We start from the raw sequence: 20,320 nt of genomic DNA on the forward strand, positions 1-20,320 counted from the left end.
TTGTGCAGGACTGGCTTCATAGCCGAAGGTTGGGTTACTTTTATACTTTTGTCACCGAACCACTGGAGTGAAGCTTAATCAATGGCGTGATTGCAGAACTCTGAAATGTGCCTGGCTAACCTCTCTTGTGGGCTTCACAGTCACGCAGCAAACCCAGCAGACTCCCACAGCGAGACGCTACCAACACAATGTCACAAAGGAAAAGCCATTAGTGAGCAATTACATTTCAGCAGGATTTCCCTTCTCCACCACAGCTTAATGAGGATAACCAATTCAAGAGGAACTGCTGCAAGGATGAATGAATAATGAGAGAAAGAGGATGGGAGTTCCCTTCATCTGGACAGAGTAAGGAACAAGCCCATGAAGGAAAAGAAAAACACATATGCTGGAGCTCTGCTCCAAGCAACAGACAGATGTGGACGTTTGCTCACAGTTATAGGAGGCACCAACTGGTTTCAAAAGCATCATGAGGCCCAGGGTAGAGACAACGGTCGCTACAGACAGTGTACAAGCACACAATGGCTTCACTCCAGGAGTTAATTCAATTCTGGGGAAAGACTTCTGACTGTCAACAACAGCCACTGCAACAACACACCTTACTTACAAAAGGGACAGTACCTCTGCATCACCCATGAGTTCCTGCACCGTAAAAGAAGTAACGCTTCCTTGAAATAAGAACTTTCTAGAAACCAAGTTTACCTGAGCAGCTTCTCTTCTGTGTGGCCCAGGAACTGAACTGAAATGAGGCTATCTTTTCTTTACAGTCATAAAAATGCAAATGGAAAAATAAAAACCATGTAAATGCTACCTTCTATTTAATGGCAGAGTGCAGCTCTACACCTTCTGCCATTTGAAGAAATACTTGCTGACATGGCCCTCCTGTGACTGCAGTGCCAGAGAAGGCACCACGGCAAAGGAATGCAACTCAGCGCGAGGCATTTCTTCCCTAAATGAAGAAATACGCAGTTACACTTACCTGCAACGGACAGACTTGTCTGACACTGTCCATGCTGCAGGAAAAGCCAGCCAAAGAACAGATGAGCAGGCAGTGTGCAGGTGTTCAAAGGCCCAGTACCCTTCCTATGCTTGTCTGGTCGCAGTGAGATTGGCTGGGAGGCCCTGAGCTCACACTCACCGACTGCACTGGAATCACGTCTGCAAGGGGCAGCAACCTCTTCCCAGGACATCCACCTTCCTCCTTTAACCGGGACTTGGTGTGCCTCAGTGGCAGCCACAGAACAGAGCCATCAGTGCTTCTTTGTCTCTACAATGTACATAAAACCTTTTCTTGCTGATTTACACAAGAAAAAGAGAAGTTTTTTTTCCTAGTGCTTGTTGGGAAGCATCCGGCTGATTGAGCATGAGTTGGTATCTTTTATCCACTGTGGTGAAAGGTAAGGCTGGATAGAGACTCGTCCACATGATAGACGTCCAGCAGTGGACCAGTAACCTCAGTTCAATCTTTGTTTCATTCAGGAAAAGAAAAATAAATAAAAATAGCATAAATCCAAGGCTTTCGGGTCAAGAACCAGTAAATCAAGAAAGTTATGACATCAAAACATTATTCAACATCATTTCCCTTTAAAAGAGCACTGAAAAAAATCAAGGCTTTATTTGAATAAATGTTACACAACATTCTTTATCATTTACTTCTCAGCAAACCTTAAAGGGTGAATCATATTTTCCTCATTCAAGTCTACAAAATGAAAGAGGCGTAGTGACCATTCAATATACAGACAAGAAGGTAGCACGGAGCAAAGCTTAAATATTAAGCAACTAAAGCAAAAAAGTGAAAAGCAATACATTACTGTAATTCTCTATCATTAGAATATCCCTGACAATTTCATTTCAAAATGAAAATCTGGTTTCAAACAAAATGGCTGCAATACTTTCTGTGAAAACAAACGCAAATACAGTTAGCTACCTTGTCTATTTTTAGGCTATTTGCTTATATACCCATATTCTCCAATGCAGAGACCTGCATCTCTCTTAAATGTATTCTTTATATTTCAGCTGTTGTGCACAAGTGCTCACAAGGTGAGGAAACGAGAGCACTGGTTAAGAGTCAGATGTCACACAGGCAGGCACTACTGGCTTCTACTTACAACATCAATCAGTTTTCAATCCAATGTGCAATAACCCTGCTATTACAGTCCTGGGCCTTTTTCCTGAGCAGAAACTGTTTTGTGCCATGTTGTTTGGTGGCTTCTTTTTTGTTTGGTTGGTTGGGTTTTTTTTGGTGGGGGGTAAAAATGCCATTTATTAGGCTAAGACCTTTATTCATTGTCAATACAATCAGGGTTGGGTCTCTGGAGGTGAAAGGCTGGCACATACATGGCATCAAATTGCCTCCCCTTTCCTTGTAGAACAAACATTAATCTCAGATTCAGAAAAAAAATCTTTGTGGTTGATTATGAAAAATGGTACAATTTGAACCTACTGCACAGCTTTGTACAGCTCATTTGTAAGAAGCAGGCTTAAGTATTCAATTGCTGGCTTTATAAATAAAGAATTTGCCTCTGAAAAACAGAAACTGAACCAGCACGAAGCATGAACTGCCTCAGTATGTGTGCCATTGATCCACCTACCCTGGATTTAGATTCCTGTCGCAGCCTCTCACTTGCCTGCTCTCTGATTGTTTAACAAGTATAAACCTGTTGCCAATATCAAAACCAAATGATAGAGTTGTCTGAACCCCAGATTCTATGTGATTAATTTAGGCTCCATAGTGAAGGCTACGAAACTGTCTCTGTGCTGACACAGACACCTCTCAGAAAGGTGTCTCTGTTTTTCAGTGAGCTAGACAAAGCCTGTATTTTCTCCAATCAGATCAGGAGATTAGTAAGGAGGAAAAGAGTTTACTACAAGTCTTTTCACTTCTATAGAAACAGAAATTTGACTTTTCGTAGATTATGTGCACATTTCCATTTCTTCAAAACAAATAGTTGTTTCCCCAGGTTGTATCATAAAACCCCTGCTAAGAATTTTGTAAGAAATGATACTGCTGAGAAAGTGTGCACACAATGTCAAATAAGTAGTGACAAATAAATTACTATTTAATAACTCAATATTTCAGCAGTGTGTCCAGCATTCACAAGCTCCACTGAAATAAGTCTTACCAAACACCTCTGGGGGAGGGGAATAAAATGGATAAAACCCACTGGGTTCCTTTGTTTTTGATTTACAGCTATTCAAAGAAGTCAATGCAACTCAGCTCAACAACCACCAGCAACACTAATAAACCCTTTGCTCTACTAGTTACCTATCTGAAAAATGTTTATGTCAAAAGAAAAACAATAACCCATGATTTGAAATAGAAATGTCATTCCATTTGATCACTCTCCATTCATGATTCCCGTCTTGTTATGGTATCATAAGCAAAATGCTGCTCTCTGCGTTGTAGCCCTTCTTAACGTTATTCCACAATCCTCAATTCCCTAAGTGTTACAATAGCATAAATAAAATGCAACCATATTCACACAGAAGGAGCTTTCCCATAATACAGAGATACATAGAGCTTGTGGTCACTGTCCCTTCCATCACCTCTATGGGAAATATTGGTCTCATATAGCAGGACTGTTCATATTTTACAATACAATTGGTTTTGGACATGCTTTTGATCACAGATCACAGCTCTGCTAACACCTGCACTAAATACTAACTAAGCCTCATAGAATGGAAAACTGCAATGCTAAAGTTAAGAATTAAAAGAAAAGTTCAAAAGTTACAGTCAACTTCCCAGGCAATTGGCTCCATCACTGGCACCTATCAAAACATACAAACGTGACTGTCACATTACAAAAAAACCCCAGTTATTTGCAGTGATTCTTCATACTAATAATTCAAGTGGTTCCTTGCATGTAAGTGTCAGAGTCTTTCATCATTTCATGCGCCATTTATTGCAAAAAAAGTTTTATAAAATATTTCCTAACATCTTTTTAAATTTTAAAGAAAATGTACATTAGGTACAGGTACCCTAGCAGGGTGCAAGGGGCTTTTAACAGATTCACCCCCTTTCCCCTTCAAAAAACGTTTACTACTTGGTGAAGATTTCAGAGGAAAAATAGGACAATTCAGTCTCAGATTTCTTTCAGTCCTGATGAGCTGGTGCTCTTCGTGGCAGTGTAGTGAGGTTCCATAAAAACAGCAGCTGACTAGTGTCTCTGAGCTGAAAAGGGGAGAGAAAGGGAAAATGGTTAAATGCCTTCCAGTACATACTGCAAAAGGAGGTAAGCAAAGTGCCCAGAAAGGTTACCAGTTCACCTGCTTTGTGCATTGCTTGCAGAAGACAATGAAAATCTTGACATTATCACAAGACACACACAAGTGAACAAACTCCTCAGTCGACTGGAGTTTTAGGAGGAGCTCCCATACCAATCCATGTTCTATCTCATCCCATTTCAGCATCCAGAGAGAATTTTTAAAGATGTTTAAAGATTGCTGACGGAGGGGATTAACACACAAAGTCTACACAATGCTGCATAATTCGCAATACAAAGCTAAATCTGACACTGTAATGGCATTCCAAATGCAAGACCAAAGTGTGCATGAGAGCACTGAAGTATAAACCTGCTTACAGTGGTTTTTCAGCATTATTGCTTATGTTTTCCCATTTCCTCCATAGAACTGCAATAAAATGATGATAAATCAGACAGAAGCAGTCCAAGTAATAACTGCTGCATGAGACCACCACCAGTCAGTACCCATTTGGGGTAGCACGGAATCAGCACAGCCTGCACTAACCTGTCTCTTATGTAGGCTGGAGAAAACATTGCTCTGGAATAAACCACATTGGAGGAGATCTCTGGAGATCATCTGCTCCAATCCTTTTGTTCAAAACCACACAGGAGAACAAAATAGGTTCCAACAGGACCAGGCCAGCCCGGCTGATTCCTTTTACCATCCTGTTGAGCTTTTGGCTGCTAGGATTATTTGAAAGGTACATACACATTTTCCTGTAGTGACAACAGCATTCCGAGGAACACAGCTGAATTTTAAAAAAGACTTGTAATACTGTCAGGAAAATCCTGAAGTTCTTTCTAAACAGACCATTATTCTGAGTAATATGCAAAATAACTACAAGAAAGGACAAGTAGGAGAGAGGATTTTGTGGAAAGGGTCCTGCCACAAGACAAAGGGGTAACTACAGAGTTTCTAAATTGCTCAGCCATTCTCTGTGCCAGAAAAGGAAAACATAAAGCACAGAAACCCATTTTATATCCTATACAAAGCAGTATAATGAAAATAGGAATGAAATTTTGGAAAAGTTGTAACAGAGCAATGATGGATAATTATGAAATTTAAAAGACCCAGGCAAAGATGCACTGAGCTGCTATCGGCTGACAGTACACTAGCATGCACTCATTCCAATACCCAATGGGTCTTCATTTGGGTAGATATCAGAACTGATATATAATTAAACCTATTTTAGGTACGGTCCACTCCAAGATGCATGAGATAAACCTTCAGAGGCTCTACAAAGAGAAGGATGCTAGATGAAGTCCCACTGTATTCAGCAGTACTTACTGTTGGTGCAGGTAACTAAACACCACAGTATTCCAGGCTGCAAAACAACCAATCTCTGGGTTTCCCAGAGATCTTCCTGCTCATGGTTTCCTTGTTTTAGTTACTAATACTTCATTTAAAAGACTAAAATGTTGCTAAATTCTTTCCCAATGTTACTTTTACACATCAGCAAAGGCAGGAAGCTGTGTGCCTACAATCACCAGCAGCAGATGAACTGCCTGCAGGTACATCCTACAAAGATGCGATCCACATAGCAAAAATGTTTGAGGATTGCTGGTTTAGGAGAAAAAATACATAGTTTTTAATTTTATTTCTGCTTTATTTTTACATTATACCTGTCAAGTTATTTAATCTGATCATGTAATGCAAATTTCAAGAAGCAAGCCTAAAGATTAAGTTAGTGCGGATCTTTTAAATAAAATATATATCAATCCTGACCTATGGTAGTAAAAGACCCAGTTAACAGGAGTCCAGAACTGAGGATGATTAACTTCCTTGCCATACTATTTCTGCTTTCCAGAAAACAGCATACCATGAAAAGATGCTAAAAACACTCAGAAAAATGAGGTATCAACTTTTTTTGAGCTTAAACTAGGCTTTACTGGCAAAATTAAACTACAACGCGTTTAGCAAACAAAGTGGCAGACAGCAAAACAAAGTGTCTATCTATGCAAACACTGTACCGCCCACTGAAGAACTCTGCTCAGAGCCAGACTGATACCATGAAATTCTGCTGGACAAAGTAGCTACTCCAAGTTGAAACTGAAGCAATGGATTAGAATTCATGATGAGTATGATCTTTTTGCATTTTTGAGTAAAAAAAAAAGGCAATCTTAGGGCACTACCTATTCAACATTAATAGCATTTTACATCCATTGTGCAATGCAGCCTGTGATAAACCCATTTTTTCATATCCTGAGAAATACAAATAACTGTGGCAGCAAGGCACAGAACTTGCCATGGCAGCAATACAACTGCAGGAAATCCAGTTCATCATCACTTTCTTCCATGTCTGAGATTTGTCGTGCTGTCTAAAATGCAAAACCCACCAGCTATTCCTCCCCTTGTTAGGGCATGACTCAGATGAAACACCAGTTTTCCCCTCCAGGTAAAAACCATAAAGATGAGATTGTGCCTTCTTTTGGCTTTGTGTCTTCACACAAAACTGTGCATACACACTGCATTTGTTATGGTTGAGCTCCCAAGAATTTCTTTATTATAGTAAGTAAATTTGCTTAAAAAAGAAGCAGATGATTCACAGTTGTGGAGTATGTTGGAGTTTCTTTGTATTTTGCTTCTCATTCTTTATTACAAGTACTATAAAAACTATTCCTAATTAGTCGCTCACACAGTCTTTACACTGAAATTCAAAGCCCTCTTGCCAGTGGCATTATAATCTTTGTTGAAGCGATTACAGGATGGAAGAAAGCTGAGACAACAGAAGGTGAAAGAGCAAAGGGACCAGTTGCTCTCATGGATGTTATGATTTGAAGGCAAAAACCCAGGCTAAAAAGTAGATTAAAAAATACAGGTTTAATTTATTTCAAGAGAGCTTTTCCAACTGTTGCAGAATCTCATTATTCTAACACCTACCAACCATACACTTCTTACCTGCATGTTTGGCAAAAATAATGAATGAGTTTGTGTGGGAAACTTTGCATTGCCACAGTGAAGTTGACCTCAGAGTGCTGTACAGATTTAGCCTAGACCAGTGAGGAATAACCTCAGGCTAGACTGCTATAAGGTATGAAAACCGATTAGGGGATTTCTGGCCTGCCCAGTTAAAATATAATTGGTTTTACGTTGTTTAATTTGGATCAACAGCAGAATTTTGTATAGAAAAGGTTTAAGGCAAGAATACAAGATTAGGTTCAGACATAGTGACTGAAAAATAAAGCCACACGTGCAGTCACATATCTTATTCTCCTTGTATTGTGGAGGAACATTTCTTACCCTGCGGATTTCCCTGGTGTGAACCATGCGGAGCTTGGACTGGTGACCCAGAGAACAAAAGGTACAAAGAGTAAAGTTACAACAAAGGCTGTAGTGTCCCTGGGTCCTCACAGACAGCACTTCTACCCCTGCAGACTGCCTGTGTCAGCTCAATATCCATGTCATTAAATTCCCCGGCCCTTGTGAACGCAGCAAGTTGTCTGTTTTATCAGTCACACAGCGAGTTCATTCACTTTGTGTAACCCACGATTTGGAGGTGAGGGATGCCAAAGCCTGTTTCTGAGGGTACAGCTCTCCCATGATGTACAGTAAACTCACAGCAGCCTGGGCTCTGTTTTGAAGCAGCTTCATTCAACTGCTAGAGACTATGGACTCACCATAAAAGTTACCACCAGTTACAAACCTCAGTACTTGTGTTAGGACAAGCACTGACCTACGGCCTTTCACTACTGATGTCATCAACAGCTGTCCCACTAAACTGCATTTTACTCAGCTTCTTTCCTGGGAGTCATCCCTGTAATGTGGATTCCAACTTTAACATGAACATTTTCATGATCCTGTGTATTTGCTGCTGTCAAAAGAGCAGCAGTGTTTTTGAAAGGCTTTTTTCTTTCTCAAAGGAAAACCAGAAAGACAACAGGCAGCCACCAAGAGGAAGGAAAGGCAGCCCAGAAGGACAAGGAAAACAAAAATAGCAGTATCTCCCACCACACACTGTGAAAGGGAAGACACACAGTTCTTAGTTACAGTAACATATATGCAACTTCTTTAGGGGACTAATACTTTGCCTACATGCAAAACTATGTAACAGAATAAATGGCACATGCTATTTTACTGCTACGGATACCAGTTAGGGGTTGTTGAAACAGGTTTCTCTTCCAGATCATGAAGTACTAAAAGCCAGCAGAACTGCTGCATTCTTCTGCAGCCCAAGACAGTGTTCAACAACAGGGCCTCATCTACAAAGAAAACCAAGAGCAGTAACACTTTCTTTAGCTTACATGCCTAATTCCCTGCACATGTAACACAGTATCAAGGATTAGGTCCCTAAATCCTTCAACACTTGAAAAATCTCCAGAAAAACATCTTTTTTTTTTTTTCCTCAAAAACTAATCAAATATTGCTTTAGAATCCCAAACCACTGCAGAAGTACAATTAAACACCGGAGCTTCCAACAGCCACACAAAAATCCTAAATGCTACTGCATAAAAAATGATGCAAAATTAACATTTAAGTAAATATTTGCTTTGAAATGTAACTCTTTAGTGACAAAGCCACTACCCCCTTCCCCTTTATGCACCTGTTAAAAGCAGGCAAAGACAATTCTGTCGTCAGAATTATGCTGTGTTTTTGTTACAGAATCTTTTAGTGGTGATAAAAAGCTAGTGAGCACACAGCTTGCCATCCAAATCACAGTTTCACAGCATATGGCCAGCATGGATAAGAATATTTCTTATTCTACTGTGTATCTGACATCAAAACCATTAGTAAGCAAACATGAAAACTGACCTAGATCTATTAAAAAACCAAAACCCATACCACACTAATTCAAAGTTAACGTGTTACCTAAATGATGTCATCCAAACACAATTTTCCATAGAAGAGCCCCCAGGCAGGAGATGCAGTGCAGTTCTACCACACGTGGAAGCTAGGAGTGTGGTTCACAGGCCATACTCCCAGTGTACCAAGCGTTATTGCTGCGTGACTGAACAGGACACAGGAGGCTGAATCCCTCATTTTATGCATACTTCTACAAAGATTCCATTTTTCCAAAATCAAAATTGTTAATAACAAAATTACAGGAAAGAGAGCTGTGACAGGCTCAGGATAGATCATCTAACCTATTGCAGGCCCAACCGCAGGATGAACATAACCCACTGCTGACAGAGGTTAGACACATCTATTGTCTTTACAAACTGTAATTACAAAACCAAAGCAACTCTCCAAACAAGACCCAGGGTTCCACTGGAACAACTGGAGTAAATATTCTACTGCCCAATCTTAACTCCCTATCTTGTAATTTTAAACATTCCTTCTTGTCCTAGTCGCAAGTAAACAGTGTTTGCCCCTGCACCTATCCCGCTGGCAGTTACAGACCTGGTATATTCTCAGTTCCAATAGTCCTTTCTTCCTTCTCGGGACTGAAGAATAAAATCACTGGCATAGGAACTGCATTGCAGTTGTTTAAAACATGCACGGTCCTGATGCTGAAAATAACTTTTCAAGCATGTAGCCCAGGTAATTCCTGCAGATACATTTCTCTTCGTGCACTGAACGAGCAAAGCCCAAATTTAAACTTGCAACAGGGGATCATATTTTGTTCCCTGCACCAACGTATACCTGCACCCTGTGTTGTTGACATCATCCCCTTGGACCACAGGTAGGTGTGTAGGTAGAGAAGATCAAGGACTACACACCTCCGCTGGCACAAGCGCAGGAAACCGGTTTTCAGCCCTGTGTGTACAGCAACTATGCAGGAAGGTTATGCAGGCGCACAAGACCATCTCTTATTCCCATTTGTCTCCCTACTGGATGCGCAAGGTGGCTCAGGTCTTCTCAGGTAGGAAAGTCCTGGTCTTACCAATGACATTCATTTCCATGAAGCTGCTTATCCTACTTCATGCCAAGAACGTTAATTGCTTTTCCCTGGGGAAAAAAACAGACCCATGGATTTGAGTTCCCTCCAACTGGTACCTGGCATTAAGCTTGCCAGCACTGCCCCAGGGAGTCATCCCCAGCTGCCAAATCTGGTAGCAAACAACAAAACTATTCAGGGAAAAAGCATGATAGCAAGCTAGTCACCAAATCACTGTCTCCATAACAATGCCTGGGAACTGCTATTTTGCCTTGTGTTCACAGAAGGGCAGTTGTGTCACAGTTTAAGATAAAAATCTATAACTTAATCTAAGACAATTGGTATACACATCCCAGGTGTTATGGGGAAAAGACTGAAATGTATGAGTAAATCATAGGGAAGTATAAGCTGCTACTACAATATAAAAATTAAAAATCAATAATCAGAAATATTTCAGACTAAGGGGAAAAAACAATGCCATTCAGTAAGAGTTTCATAAAACCTCAATTCTTAGGTCAGAGAAAGAGGAGCTCAAACTAGAAGAGGTGCATGGAAACACCAGTAAGATGAGAGGGAACAGAAAAGCCATCTTACAAGGGGATCGTCTTTTATCTAAATGGCCACACTCTATAAATACACTAACAGGATGACACCATAGGAGGGAGCTATTTAAAATACAAAGTTGTTACAAATAACACTAGCTGAGGTATTATAAATGTTGAATAGGAACATGTCGTCTTAACTACTAAGGACATGTATCAAGTTTCTTCCCATTACATATTAAGAATAATTTGAAGCTGAATACATCCACATTTCACAAGCTTGGATCCAACAGATCTTTAGCTAGTTTGACAGCTACTACAAAACTTTTCAATGCTACAGCCACTACCTGTCCTCACGTTAAGCATGGATGATCTCTTATCCCTACGGTCATGTCAGAAGAAGCTTTAAGGCAGCTAGTAAAACTTTCAAGTTTGTTTTTAAACACTATACCTGCATTTCTACCAAATGGCTTACAGCACAAAATATGGCCATCTCACTGTCCTTTACGCATAAACTCCCTCAACTTCCAGTTCACAGTCTTCACCTACAAGTCAGTGTAGTAATTCCACTGCATCAGATGAATTTGCTTATTCCTACAGGCATTTATTAGAATTATAAAGAGGAGATGAACTAAAATAGCTTTCCACTGATTGTCAGCCTCCTCCTTTCCAGAATTCTTCAGCCAAGAAGGCAGCTCTATTTTTTCCACTGTACTTTGGAGAACATGCATAAGGACAGATGATAATGCTCCTAAGGGCTAGCTACTAAGATTTATCTTTCAAAATCCATGTTCCTATTCTTCTCTGACAACTTTAGCAAGAGCTTATAAAAGACATAAATGGAAATGAGAGTTAACTAGAAACAAACCTAAGGCCAGCAATGTAGAAAGCAACTCGTACCCCTTCCTCACCTGTGCTATTTCTTAAATCACATTTAGAAACAACTTGATAAAAAAATAGAAGTATTTTATAACATGCTGAAAAAAAAAGGCTTCTCGGCCTTGTATAGTTGACCTAAATTACCCTCACTAAACACACCTCTCCTGCTAAGGTAGCTGTTGGATATGTAGGTTTCAAACTAAAGATAGCACTGTCAAAAAAAACCCAACCCACCACCATCATATAACGAGAAGTGATCATCTTATTTAAGAGTTGACATAAAATTGCAACTGATTAGAAAAATAACAAAGATTTGTTCAATTTCCTGTGGAACTCCAATTCAGACATATAATCATTTCACATTTGTTTCTAGCTTCACTCATAAAGCGATCACACCTTCCAAAACTCCTCTTAAAAGAAAACTTTAAGTTTTAGTATAACTACTCTCTCCCAAAACATTTTAACTGAAGCTAAAGATCTTCAAAGAAAAAGTAGGCTTGTGCTATAAACTCATCACCGCCCATCAAGTTTTCCCCCTAAACTGAAAGACCATGCATATTCAACAACCACACTGAGGAATCTCCTTAACTTAAAAAGACATCATTTGGAATCTTGTATATTAAGCCGATGGAAAAGTAACAGTCACTCTACTGATGCTTGCCTTCGCCAGACACAGGCTGCTCACAACAGTTGCACAGCTTAACTACACAGATGCACTATCCTAGCACGGCACACGCATGCTCTGTCACGAGTAATTTGACAAGCCATTTAAACTGTCAGGCTAACACAGCCATGGTAGATGTGAATCCAACGCAAGAACAGCAGCACACGTTCAACGTGTAGGCATTGTTGAGAGCACAGAGGCACATAAAAGCATGGTAGCTTTTTGCAGTTTACAGCTAAAGTAGCACTTAGCTTTGTCCAAGTCTACAAAGCTAATTGCCAGGAAGCATCCATACTGCGATAACCGCGGTTACCTATTGTTATCAGATTTTACATTAAGCCCAACATTTTTTGCACAGTAACTTGGTTTTAAACTGGGTTATAGCTAGTTGTTAGCTATTTCAGAATGAAAAGAAAATCACAGATGAGTATGAATAGGATATTTTCAACCTAACGTAAAACACAGTGGTGTAAAAAAAAATAAAACTGTTTTGAGACCTGCTAAGTCTGAAGTGATAACATACATTCACTACAAAACTCAAGAAAGACTTCTTAAAGACAGATCAACTACAAAATAAAACTAAAACAATCTAAGAAACCCCTTTCGTACCTGTTACTCTGCATTTCACCAGTGAACTCCTGAGCGAACTACGTATGCTTTAGTCCTATTCTTGCTGTATTAGAGATACGAGTACAAAGCTTCCAGGTCCATTTAAAGAAAAGTTAACAATGTAAATATTGATTTCACTGCTACTTGGCTCAGAACTACTTGCAACCAGTTCTCCTGAGCTTCAGAAACTCAAGGAACTAGTGTAGACATCTGAATCACATTATATGGGTTCTGGACTTCAAAAAGCAGTCTTGCTCTAATAACAAAGTACGGCTTATTTAAGTAAATGAATAACTGTTTCTGTTTGCAGGAAAGAATACAGAGAAGTGAAACAGGATTTCTTTTTTTTCCCCAATTGCTTTTTCCACATTTTGAAATTTATTGTGTGTTTATCACATTCAAAAAGCATTGACCAGTGGGGCTTTTGGGTAACTGTTAGAATGCCAAAGAAAAACTGGTGTATTTGGAAGCTTAACTAGCACCTAACAGAGATGACTGTAAACTTGAACAGCCATGTATTTGACACTTTATAGACTTCCAATAGTTCTGTGGGCACAACAGAATAATTTGAAAAGGTAAAAAGAAACTGAATGCTTTGGAAAGACCAGACAGTATCATGGACATATGAAATTAAAATTAAAAAGATTTTAAGGGTTTGACGATTAAATCCTTACCCCCGATTTCACATCTGTTTAAAATCTAGTTTCAGTCTAAGCTTAAGTTTTTACATGTCATGATTGCCGACATGGGCAATTATGGAAAAAACAGGATGAAAACTGCTTTGGGATGAACGCTGAGAGATTCTTCACAAGGCATTGTAAGGCTGAAACAGGAGTGGGTTGGAGAGGAGACAGTAATTCAGTAATTCACATGGTCAGATAAGGACCAAAACTAGAAGGAAAAAAAATAATAAATGCAAAGTCAGTTGCATGAAAATGCCCCAACACTGAGCAAAAGACATGCAAGAAAAGCTGCAGCACCAGTGGAGAGTGGGTCTGATTAGGTTTTGATAGCTGGGAGAAAACTGAAAACATTTCCCCACTGTGTAAGTGACATTATCCACAGTCTTCATTCAAATATATGGAACAAAATCTAATTAAGGGAGAAATTTGATAAACTTTACAGAAAGCCCTTTACAGAGCCAGGTTTGAAACCAAGGGGACAGATGATTGCTTCATCTCAAAATTAAGACTGAAATATACCAGTAGTACTTTACAGCGAGCAGTTATCTTTAGGAATGCGTGAAAAAGGACAATTTACTTTTTTAAAGGGTGTCCTCAAAATCCGGCATACAGATAAAGTACTCTAACATCCTGGACTTTTTTTTTTCCAAAGCTTTTTGAGAAACACACACAAATAATTCAGATTTAGTCAATTTTATTTACAGTTTGTTTTTACATTGCAGAGCATTACACAATTACATATTCTCATTTTCTGACCTGCAAACAGATACCTTAAACGGAAATATTTAAAAAAAAATAAAAATGAAGTTAGATACATCCAAAAAATGCAACAATTACACATCTGACAATTCACAAAGTGTAATTTACTAGGACGTATCCTAAGAATTTAGGAACAACCAGTCAGGAGAAAATCTGACCAATTTCAGCAATCAATTATTTACACATTCAAAACAAAGCCTCTCTTAATCTAAACCTCCAGGCAAATGGCCTGAAAGATTTCTTCAGGAAGAAAGACCAGAAGTTATGATTCACACCTATGCAGCATTAACAGCCCTTGATCCCAAATACTGAGTGACTTCTCAGCTTTGTCTTAGAGCTACAGGCATCCCTCTCAGCTTTTCAGACCCTGAAGTGTTATATTTGTGCCCCCATGTGCATAGAAAGGTTGAGTGTTTAAGTGGTCACTACGATAAAACCCCATTTAATCTGGTCTTTAAGTTACACGAATTCCTCTTCCTTAAAAGTTTCAGCAAGCCTTCTAACGCCATTTAAACTGGCCAGTGTAGATTGGGGCATGCCTGCCTAAGATGTTTAAGCACACTTTGAACCAACTTGCACTGGCCAGACTAAATACATTAGAGACTACTTAAAATAATCTTTAAAGACCATTTAGACAAGGCTTACATTTCTACACTTCCCTGATGGGCCACCTAATTAAAACAAACAAAGAAAAAAAGTCACAGATACTACTTTCATCCCTTGTGTTAACCTTTTGTCACACAGCAACTAGTTATATACTGGGTAGAAACTACTAAAAAATTCCCTGCAAATAAGCTGCCTTTCAGCTGAGGCTATGGCTCCTATGCATTGGGTGTTTGAGGAGGTTTTCCTTATTTAAAAAAAAATCTCACTTGAAAAATACTGAAGTTCTTACTTTCGGCTAATTTTGATTGCATGTTCAATTTGTTTAACTGTCAAGAAACCCCTACAAATGGAACAGCTTTCGTATAAAAAGAGCAGTCAACCGAGTGCAACTTCTGACTTGGCAAGTCCTTCATGGTACTTATCTAACTAGGCTATGAATTTTGTGGAGCCTCCAGATTTCTTGCCTACCTTACTTTCCATGCTCACGTTTCAAACTGTGTCAGCAGGGCCCGAACTTCGGGAGTCAGCTGCTTAGCAGCTTTAGCTGCCTCTGTGACGGCCTTGCGGTAAAGACCCTTTCTCTTCTTATTAAAGCGCAACTGGAAGCTTTCTAAAAAGGGGGATAGCTGTGCAAGAGCAAGAAAAGATGTTGTTGTGGAGCCAAACCATGAGATACGAGCCTCCTGTCGAACTAAAAGGCCATTATCTTTCCGGCTCACAGTTATGGTAAGAATACGGGCTGGCCACCAAGGGAAGCCATAAATCTTGGCCCAAACAATGTCCCCTACGCATACAGTCCTGCCATCTGGTGTAACACATTTAGAGACGTTTTTGGAAAAGACTTCTGTTTTCAAGGAATTACTGAGCTTTTTCTCTTCCTTGGAAGAAGAGGAGGAGGAGGAAGGTGCATGCATGCTGCCTGGAGGAAAATCAAAGCTTTCAGTAGAGCTACACTCAGAGTTGGTAGATTTCAAATCATCTGTGCTATCACTACTACAAACTGATGCACTGGAAGAGTCAGATTTCTTTTGATTAAGGGTCATGTAAACCGTTATATTGCTTTTGCTGCCTCTCTTGCCCAATGTCTGGTGTTCATCCTGATCAACAGTTACATGCACTTCACTTGTGTCCTGAACCTCACTGCTGGCCTCTTCAGGGCCTTCTGAGGGGCTCTGATTTTCTGAAGGGGCCTCACCTGCTGAGCGGGTGGAGGAGCAGCGAGACTGGGGCTTAGTTGCCATCTTGCCACTCCGTATTTTCTCAAGTCCTGTCTTGAGAGAAGAGTCATTTTCTTCATTCCGATACCTTTGTGGCTTTAAACGCAATCGGGGTGGGAGGGAACCTGAGCTGGTGTTCTGAAGACGCCGTGTGAAGTGGACCTTTGAATGTGCATTTTTGGAAGAGGAGGTTGCACTCTGCTTCTTTTGTGCCTTTTCTTTGGCCATTTTCAAGACTTCCCGAGCTTTTGCATGATCCATGTTTTTGCTCTGGAGAACTTTTTTTGTATTTAACTGCGCTTTTGAAGTATTTGCTTGTGCGGAAACTTTAACTACTCTGCTTCTGCTGTGGGCAATATTTGAAACCTTGACCACAGCATTCCTTTTCTGGCTTTCATTTTGGCTTTTTCCATCCACTTTATGGTCAGTCTTAAGTTTTTTATTCACAGTAGTCACACTCTCATTTCTTCGTTTTTTGTTATCCTCATATTTTGAAGAGTCACTTGCATTGCCACCTTTTTTTATTTCCTTTTTTTCTGCAACAACACTGTTTTTGCACTTGTCACATAAGACCTGCCGGGGTCGTAGTTTGATAGCATTCATGATAGAAGTGGGTTCCTCCCTGTACATTTTACGCTTGGGCCGCTTAATTTTCCGGGGTGGAGGCTGAGGTATTGACTGGTTATATGTGTCCCTGATAAACAAAGGAGGAGGATATGGCGCTCCCTCATGAAAGAGAGGAGGTGGTTTAGAAGTCCATAGGCTTTTAGCTATGCTAGGTTCTGATGGCTGTGTGAGAGAAGAGTCATCAGGGACTGCAGCATTAGATTCACACTTCACCTGTGCCTCATCTTGGAATGGTTTACTTTGGAGCTGCATGGCTTCAGGTTTATCCTTATATTCCCTTTTAGGAAATATGGTCACAGGGATTCCATGGGGTCCAAACCTTAAAGAGAAAAAAAAAAAACATAGAAAAAATTAAAGGTTTTGAGGGATCTTTTGCTTCACTTATTAAAAAGCATTTGAAAACCTGTCCACATTATGTAGCCATGAAAGACACGAGTCCCAGGAAAACCAAAGCTTCATATCCAGCCTTACAGAAAGCTTGAAAAAGCAGAACAAAACCAAGTCAGTAGAGAATATGAAATGCTCAACAAGATGCCCTGAAAATGTAATTAAAAAAACATCACCTAGAGACAGCAGTAAAAGAATTAACTTTGTACTTTCAGAAAATGCTCATAAGTATATAAACTACACACTCATCCCGTCAACTCCAGATCTACGCAAGAGTCATTTCCATACTAAATCAGCTTATGTGAAGAAAGCATCTTCAGTAAGATTTATAAAATTCTGCTATCTTTAGCAAGGCACAACAGGTCAAGCACGTTCCAGATTTAACTGAGGTAATGAACTGCATCAATGCTTGCACTGAACAAGGAGTGCCCTCATTCTTTCTCCACAAAAGATTAGCACTTCACCACCTGATGCACTACAGCCACAAACTTGCTAGCCTATTAGTATGGGTTTCCTCCAGCAAAACTACCCTTTTTTTTTCCAACGGAGTAGAAACCATTCATCCCTGGTTTATGAACAAACAATATTTAAAGCCTTTGTCTACTTTTCTCTGGACAGCTCTAGATCTCTGCTGCCCCATTTGACCCACACAGGACTACACACTGATCAGAATGAAAAACCCCAGCATGATCTGCACATTAGCTCAGCTTTGCTACAGGAACAGGAATAGCCTGCTGCCTGACAGGTAACTAATACATACTGCAAAGGGTTGTGCTATGGGAAACATTTTATCTGTTTGCAAGGTGCCTTCTCTGCAGAGGACACCAAATGATAAATACATTCATTTTACAACAAGGTATCTTTTAATCCCCAACACAGGGTAGGAGGGATTATAAAAGCTTTAACCTTCCTTCTGTTCTACTCTACAACCAGCTGAGGTACCAGCCTCACACAGAGCTCTCACTAGGCTGCCCACTACTCTTGAGCTTTGTCTGACCCCAGCTCCATTACACACACTAGGGTTTAGCTTAGATTAGTTGGTATTTTAATAGTTAAGACCTTACTGCAGTAACAACATGATAGACAGGATTGAAATTCAAATGCCAAATCATCCATTTTGATCACTAAACAAGCACCATTATATTTATCCCACCCCATCTGACAGGAGAATGAAGTAATTACCCAAGATTTGTCCTCAGGTTAACGTTAGTTCATGTTGCACTGCAGCTCCTCAACTGCAACATCCTTTTAACTGGCTAAAATTTATTTACAATCTATGGTTGCCTCTCAACTGAAGATAAATGCTGAAACACTGGTTTATTTTCCATTCACACTCCAGCAAGAAACATGCAACTTCCACAAGTGCTTACACGTTGGCTTTGTATCTTCAAAACTGGTTTTGAAAAAATGTCATCATATGTGTTAGATGATTTTTTACACTGTCACCAACAAAAGCCATCACTTTTTTGTCCTTTTGCTTATCTGTTAAGTCTCTTTTTACACTTAAAAATTGCAATTGAAGCTAACAACCCATCCAAGATTAAATTATCTATCCAGCTTGCACTTCATTACAAAAGAAGAGAAAACTGTAGGCAACCTAAGCAAGAGTCAACCAAACAATTTGGAAGGGAAGTTGAACATGTGACAGTTTACAGTTCAGTATCAACATGGGCAATGTTGTTACCCTATACCTAGGTACTATTACATTCATATCACTGAACTCTGGAGACAAAGGCAGAAGCCCAGGTGGGCTGTTAGAGCAGTCCCATCCCTTCCTGTGGGTTGCTGATGAGTGCTCTTTACCACAGAATATCCCACCATCCTATGAAAATTCATTTCTGAGGTTTGGAACAACTCCAGTCGAATTCCACATGTCCCTTCAGAAATGAGCAGCCTAAACAAATGCAGTCTACTGAACTAGTGATGCTACAGTGAATTATAAACATTTAGCAGCTGATACAGGCTTTTCTTCAGCCTACAGTCTGGCACTGAACCACAAAGGACTAACTCATAAGCAAGTTTTAAGTTCTCTGAAGTCCCAGAAGTCCACCAGGTGTAAAGAAGTTGCTTTTCCACAAACAATTTTCCTTCTGCTAAGGATTATGAGTAAGTTACTGAATTCCAGGTAAGGCTTTAAAAAAAGCTATCAGCTGATCATTAAATTAGCAATATTATCAGTATTACTTGCATCAAGAACCTCAGCTTCTTTAACAGCAATAAGATCCAGACCCCATCTTTCACCACCTGATAAAGGTGACAGGATCTGGGGAAAAGTTCATTTACTGTAAGAGTTGAGAACAAGACGGAGCCAGATCTCTACTGTGCAAACTCCAATCCTAAAAACCTCAAAAGCAGAACAACACAGGAGCGTGATATCAAATGGGCAAAACCCATGCAGAACACTTACAACTCTTTCACTGTCTCAGGAACTGCATTTCCTAGCCCCTCACAAGACACTTCCATAGTCTAATGCACAAGCATTCCTTCTAGAAAAGATTTATGCCGACTCCATGTTAGGAAATCAAGCACTGACCAGGGAAGAAGTGGAAGAAAAGGACTATAAGGAGGTTCTCCAGAAGGATCCCATTTCAGTACTTCATCTCTTTTTCTAGATTTTCTTTCTACTGCCTCACAAGCAACTCCAGTACAATTAGTACTTCAAATGCACAAAAAAAAAAAGCCTAATGGAAAGCCCTGCATATGTGATACCATGCAGGCACCGAAGATTAATACTGCACCTTAATCCTTTCCTTCAAGCATCTGCATTACACATAGGCCAAACAGCTGAAGTGGAATTTTTATCTAAGCAACAAACCCGCTTTAGCAAGATACAAAGCCAATCCAGACAATCTCTGAAGCCAGAGTCTGGCTCACAAAAGGCACTGTTCTAAGACACAAACCAGAATCTCCCATCCTTCTCTACCTTAAAATTAAGGAATTGTAGATTTAGAGAACGTTCACAGATATTGCCAAATTATGTGAGAGCAAACAAAGAGACTGTTCTTGTAACTGCTGTGTCAATACATAAAGACATGGCTAGTCAAGACATAGTCCATCTGAAGGACAGTCTCTTGGCTTGCCAAATGTACTGAGTATTACTTCCAGCAGCTGAGCATATGATGCCTTCTCTTTGGCCTCATCCAATAGTAGGTTGTGTTCATAAACATTCAGTTTTTAGATGATCTTTGTTTCCCCCATGATGAATGAAGAACTCCAGCTATGCAACTTGGACAAACGTGAAAAAAATACGAAAATTGAGGAGAACAGCAGCAGAAAACCTTAGGAATGAAACA

General features: G+C 39.8%; 1 protein-coding gene across 5 annotated transcripts in view; it reads right to left on the reverse strand.

The window, feature by feature from the left end:
• The window catches only part of PWWP2A (PWWP domain containing 2A), a 37,153-nt gene that overhangs the window by 7,092 nt on the left and 9,741 nt on the right, over window positions 1–20,320 (reverse strand). For 2 of the 5 annotated variants that reach the window (XM_057409843.1, XM_057409846.1), the window contains exon 2: window positions 15,992–16,959. In XM_057409843.1, coding sequence (XP_057265826.1) covers window positions 15,992–16,959 — 968 coding nt within the window. Of the gene's footprint in view, window positions 1–1,593; window positions 4,169–14,108; window positions 16,960–20,320 lie in introns of those variants that run through there. The other 3 variants (XM_057409844.1, XM_057409842.1, XM_057409841.1) reach the window with 3 other exon arrangements.

The sequence above is a fragment of the Pezoporus wallicus genome, unplaced genomic scaffold, assembly GCF_028554395.1.
Source record: "Pezoporus wallicus isolate ANWC-B61680 ecotype Strahan unplaced genomic scaffold, APGP_CSIRO_Pwel_v1 contig_4309, whole genome shotgun sequence".
Lineage (NCBI taxonomy): Eukaryota > Metazoa > Chordata > Aves > Psittaciformes > Psittacidae > Pezoporus > Pezoporus wallicus.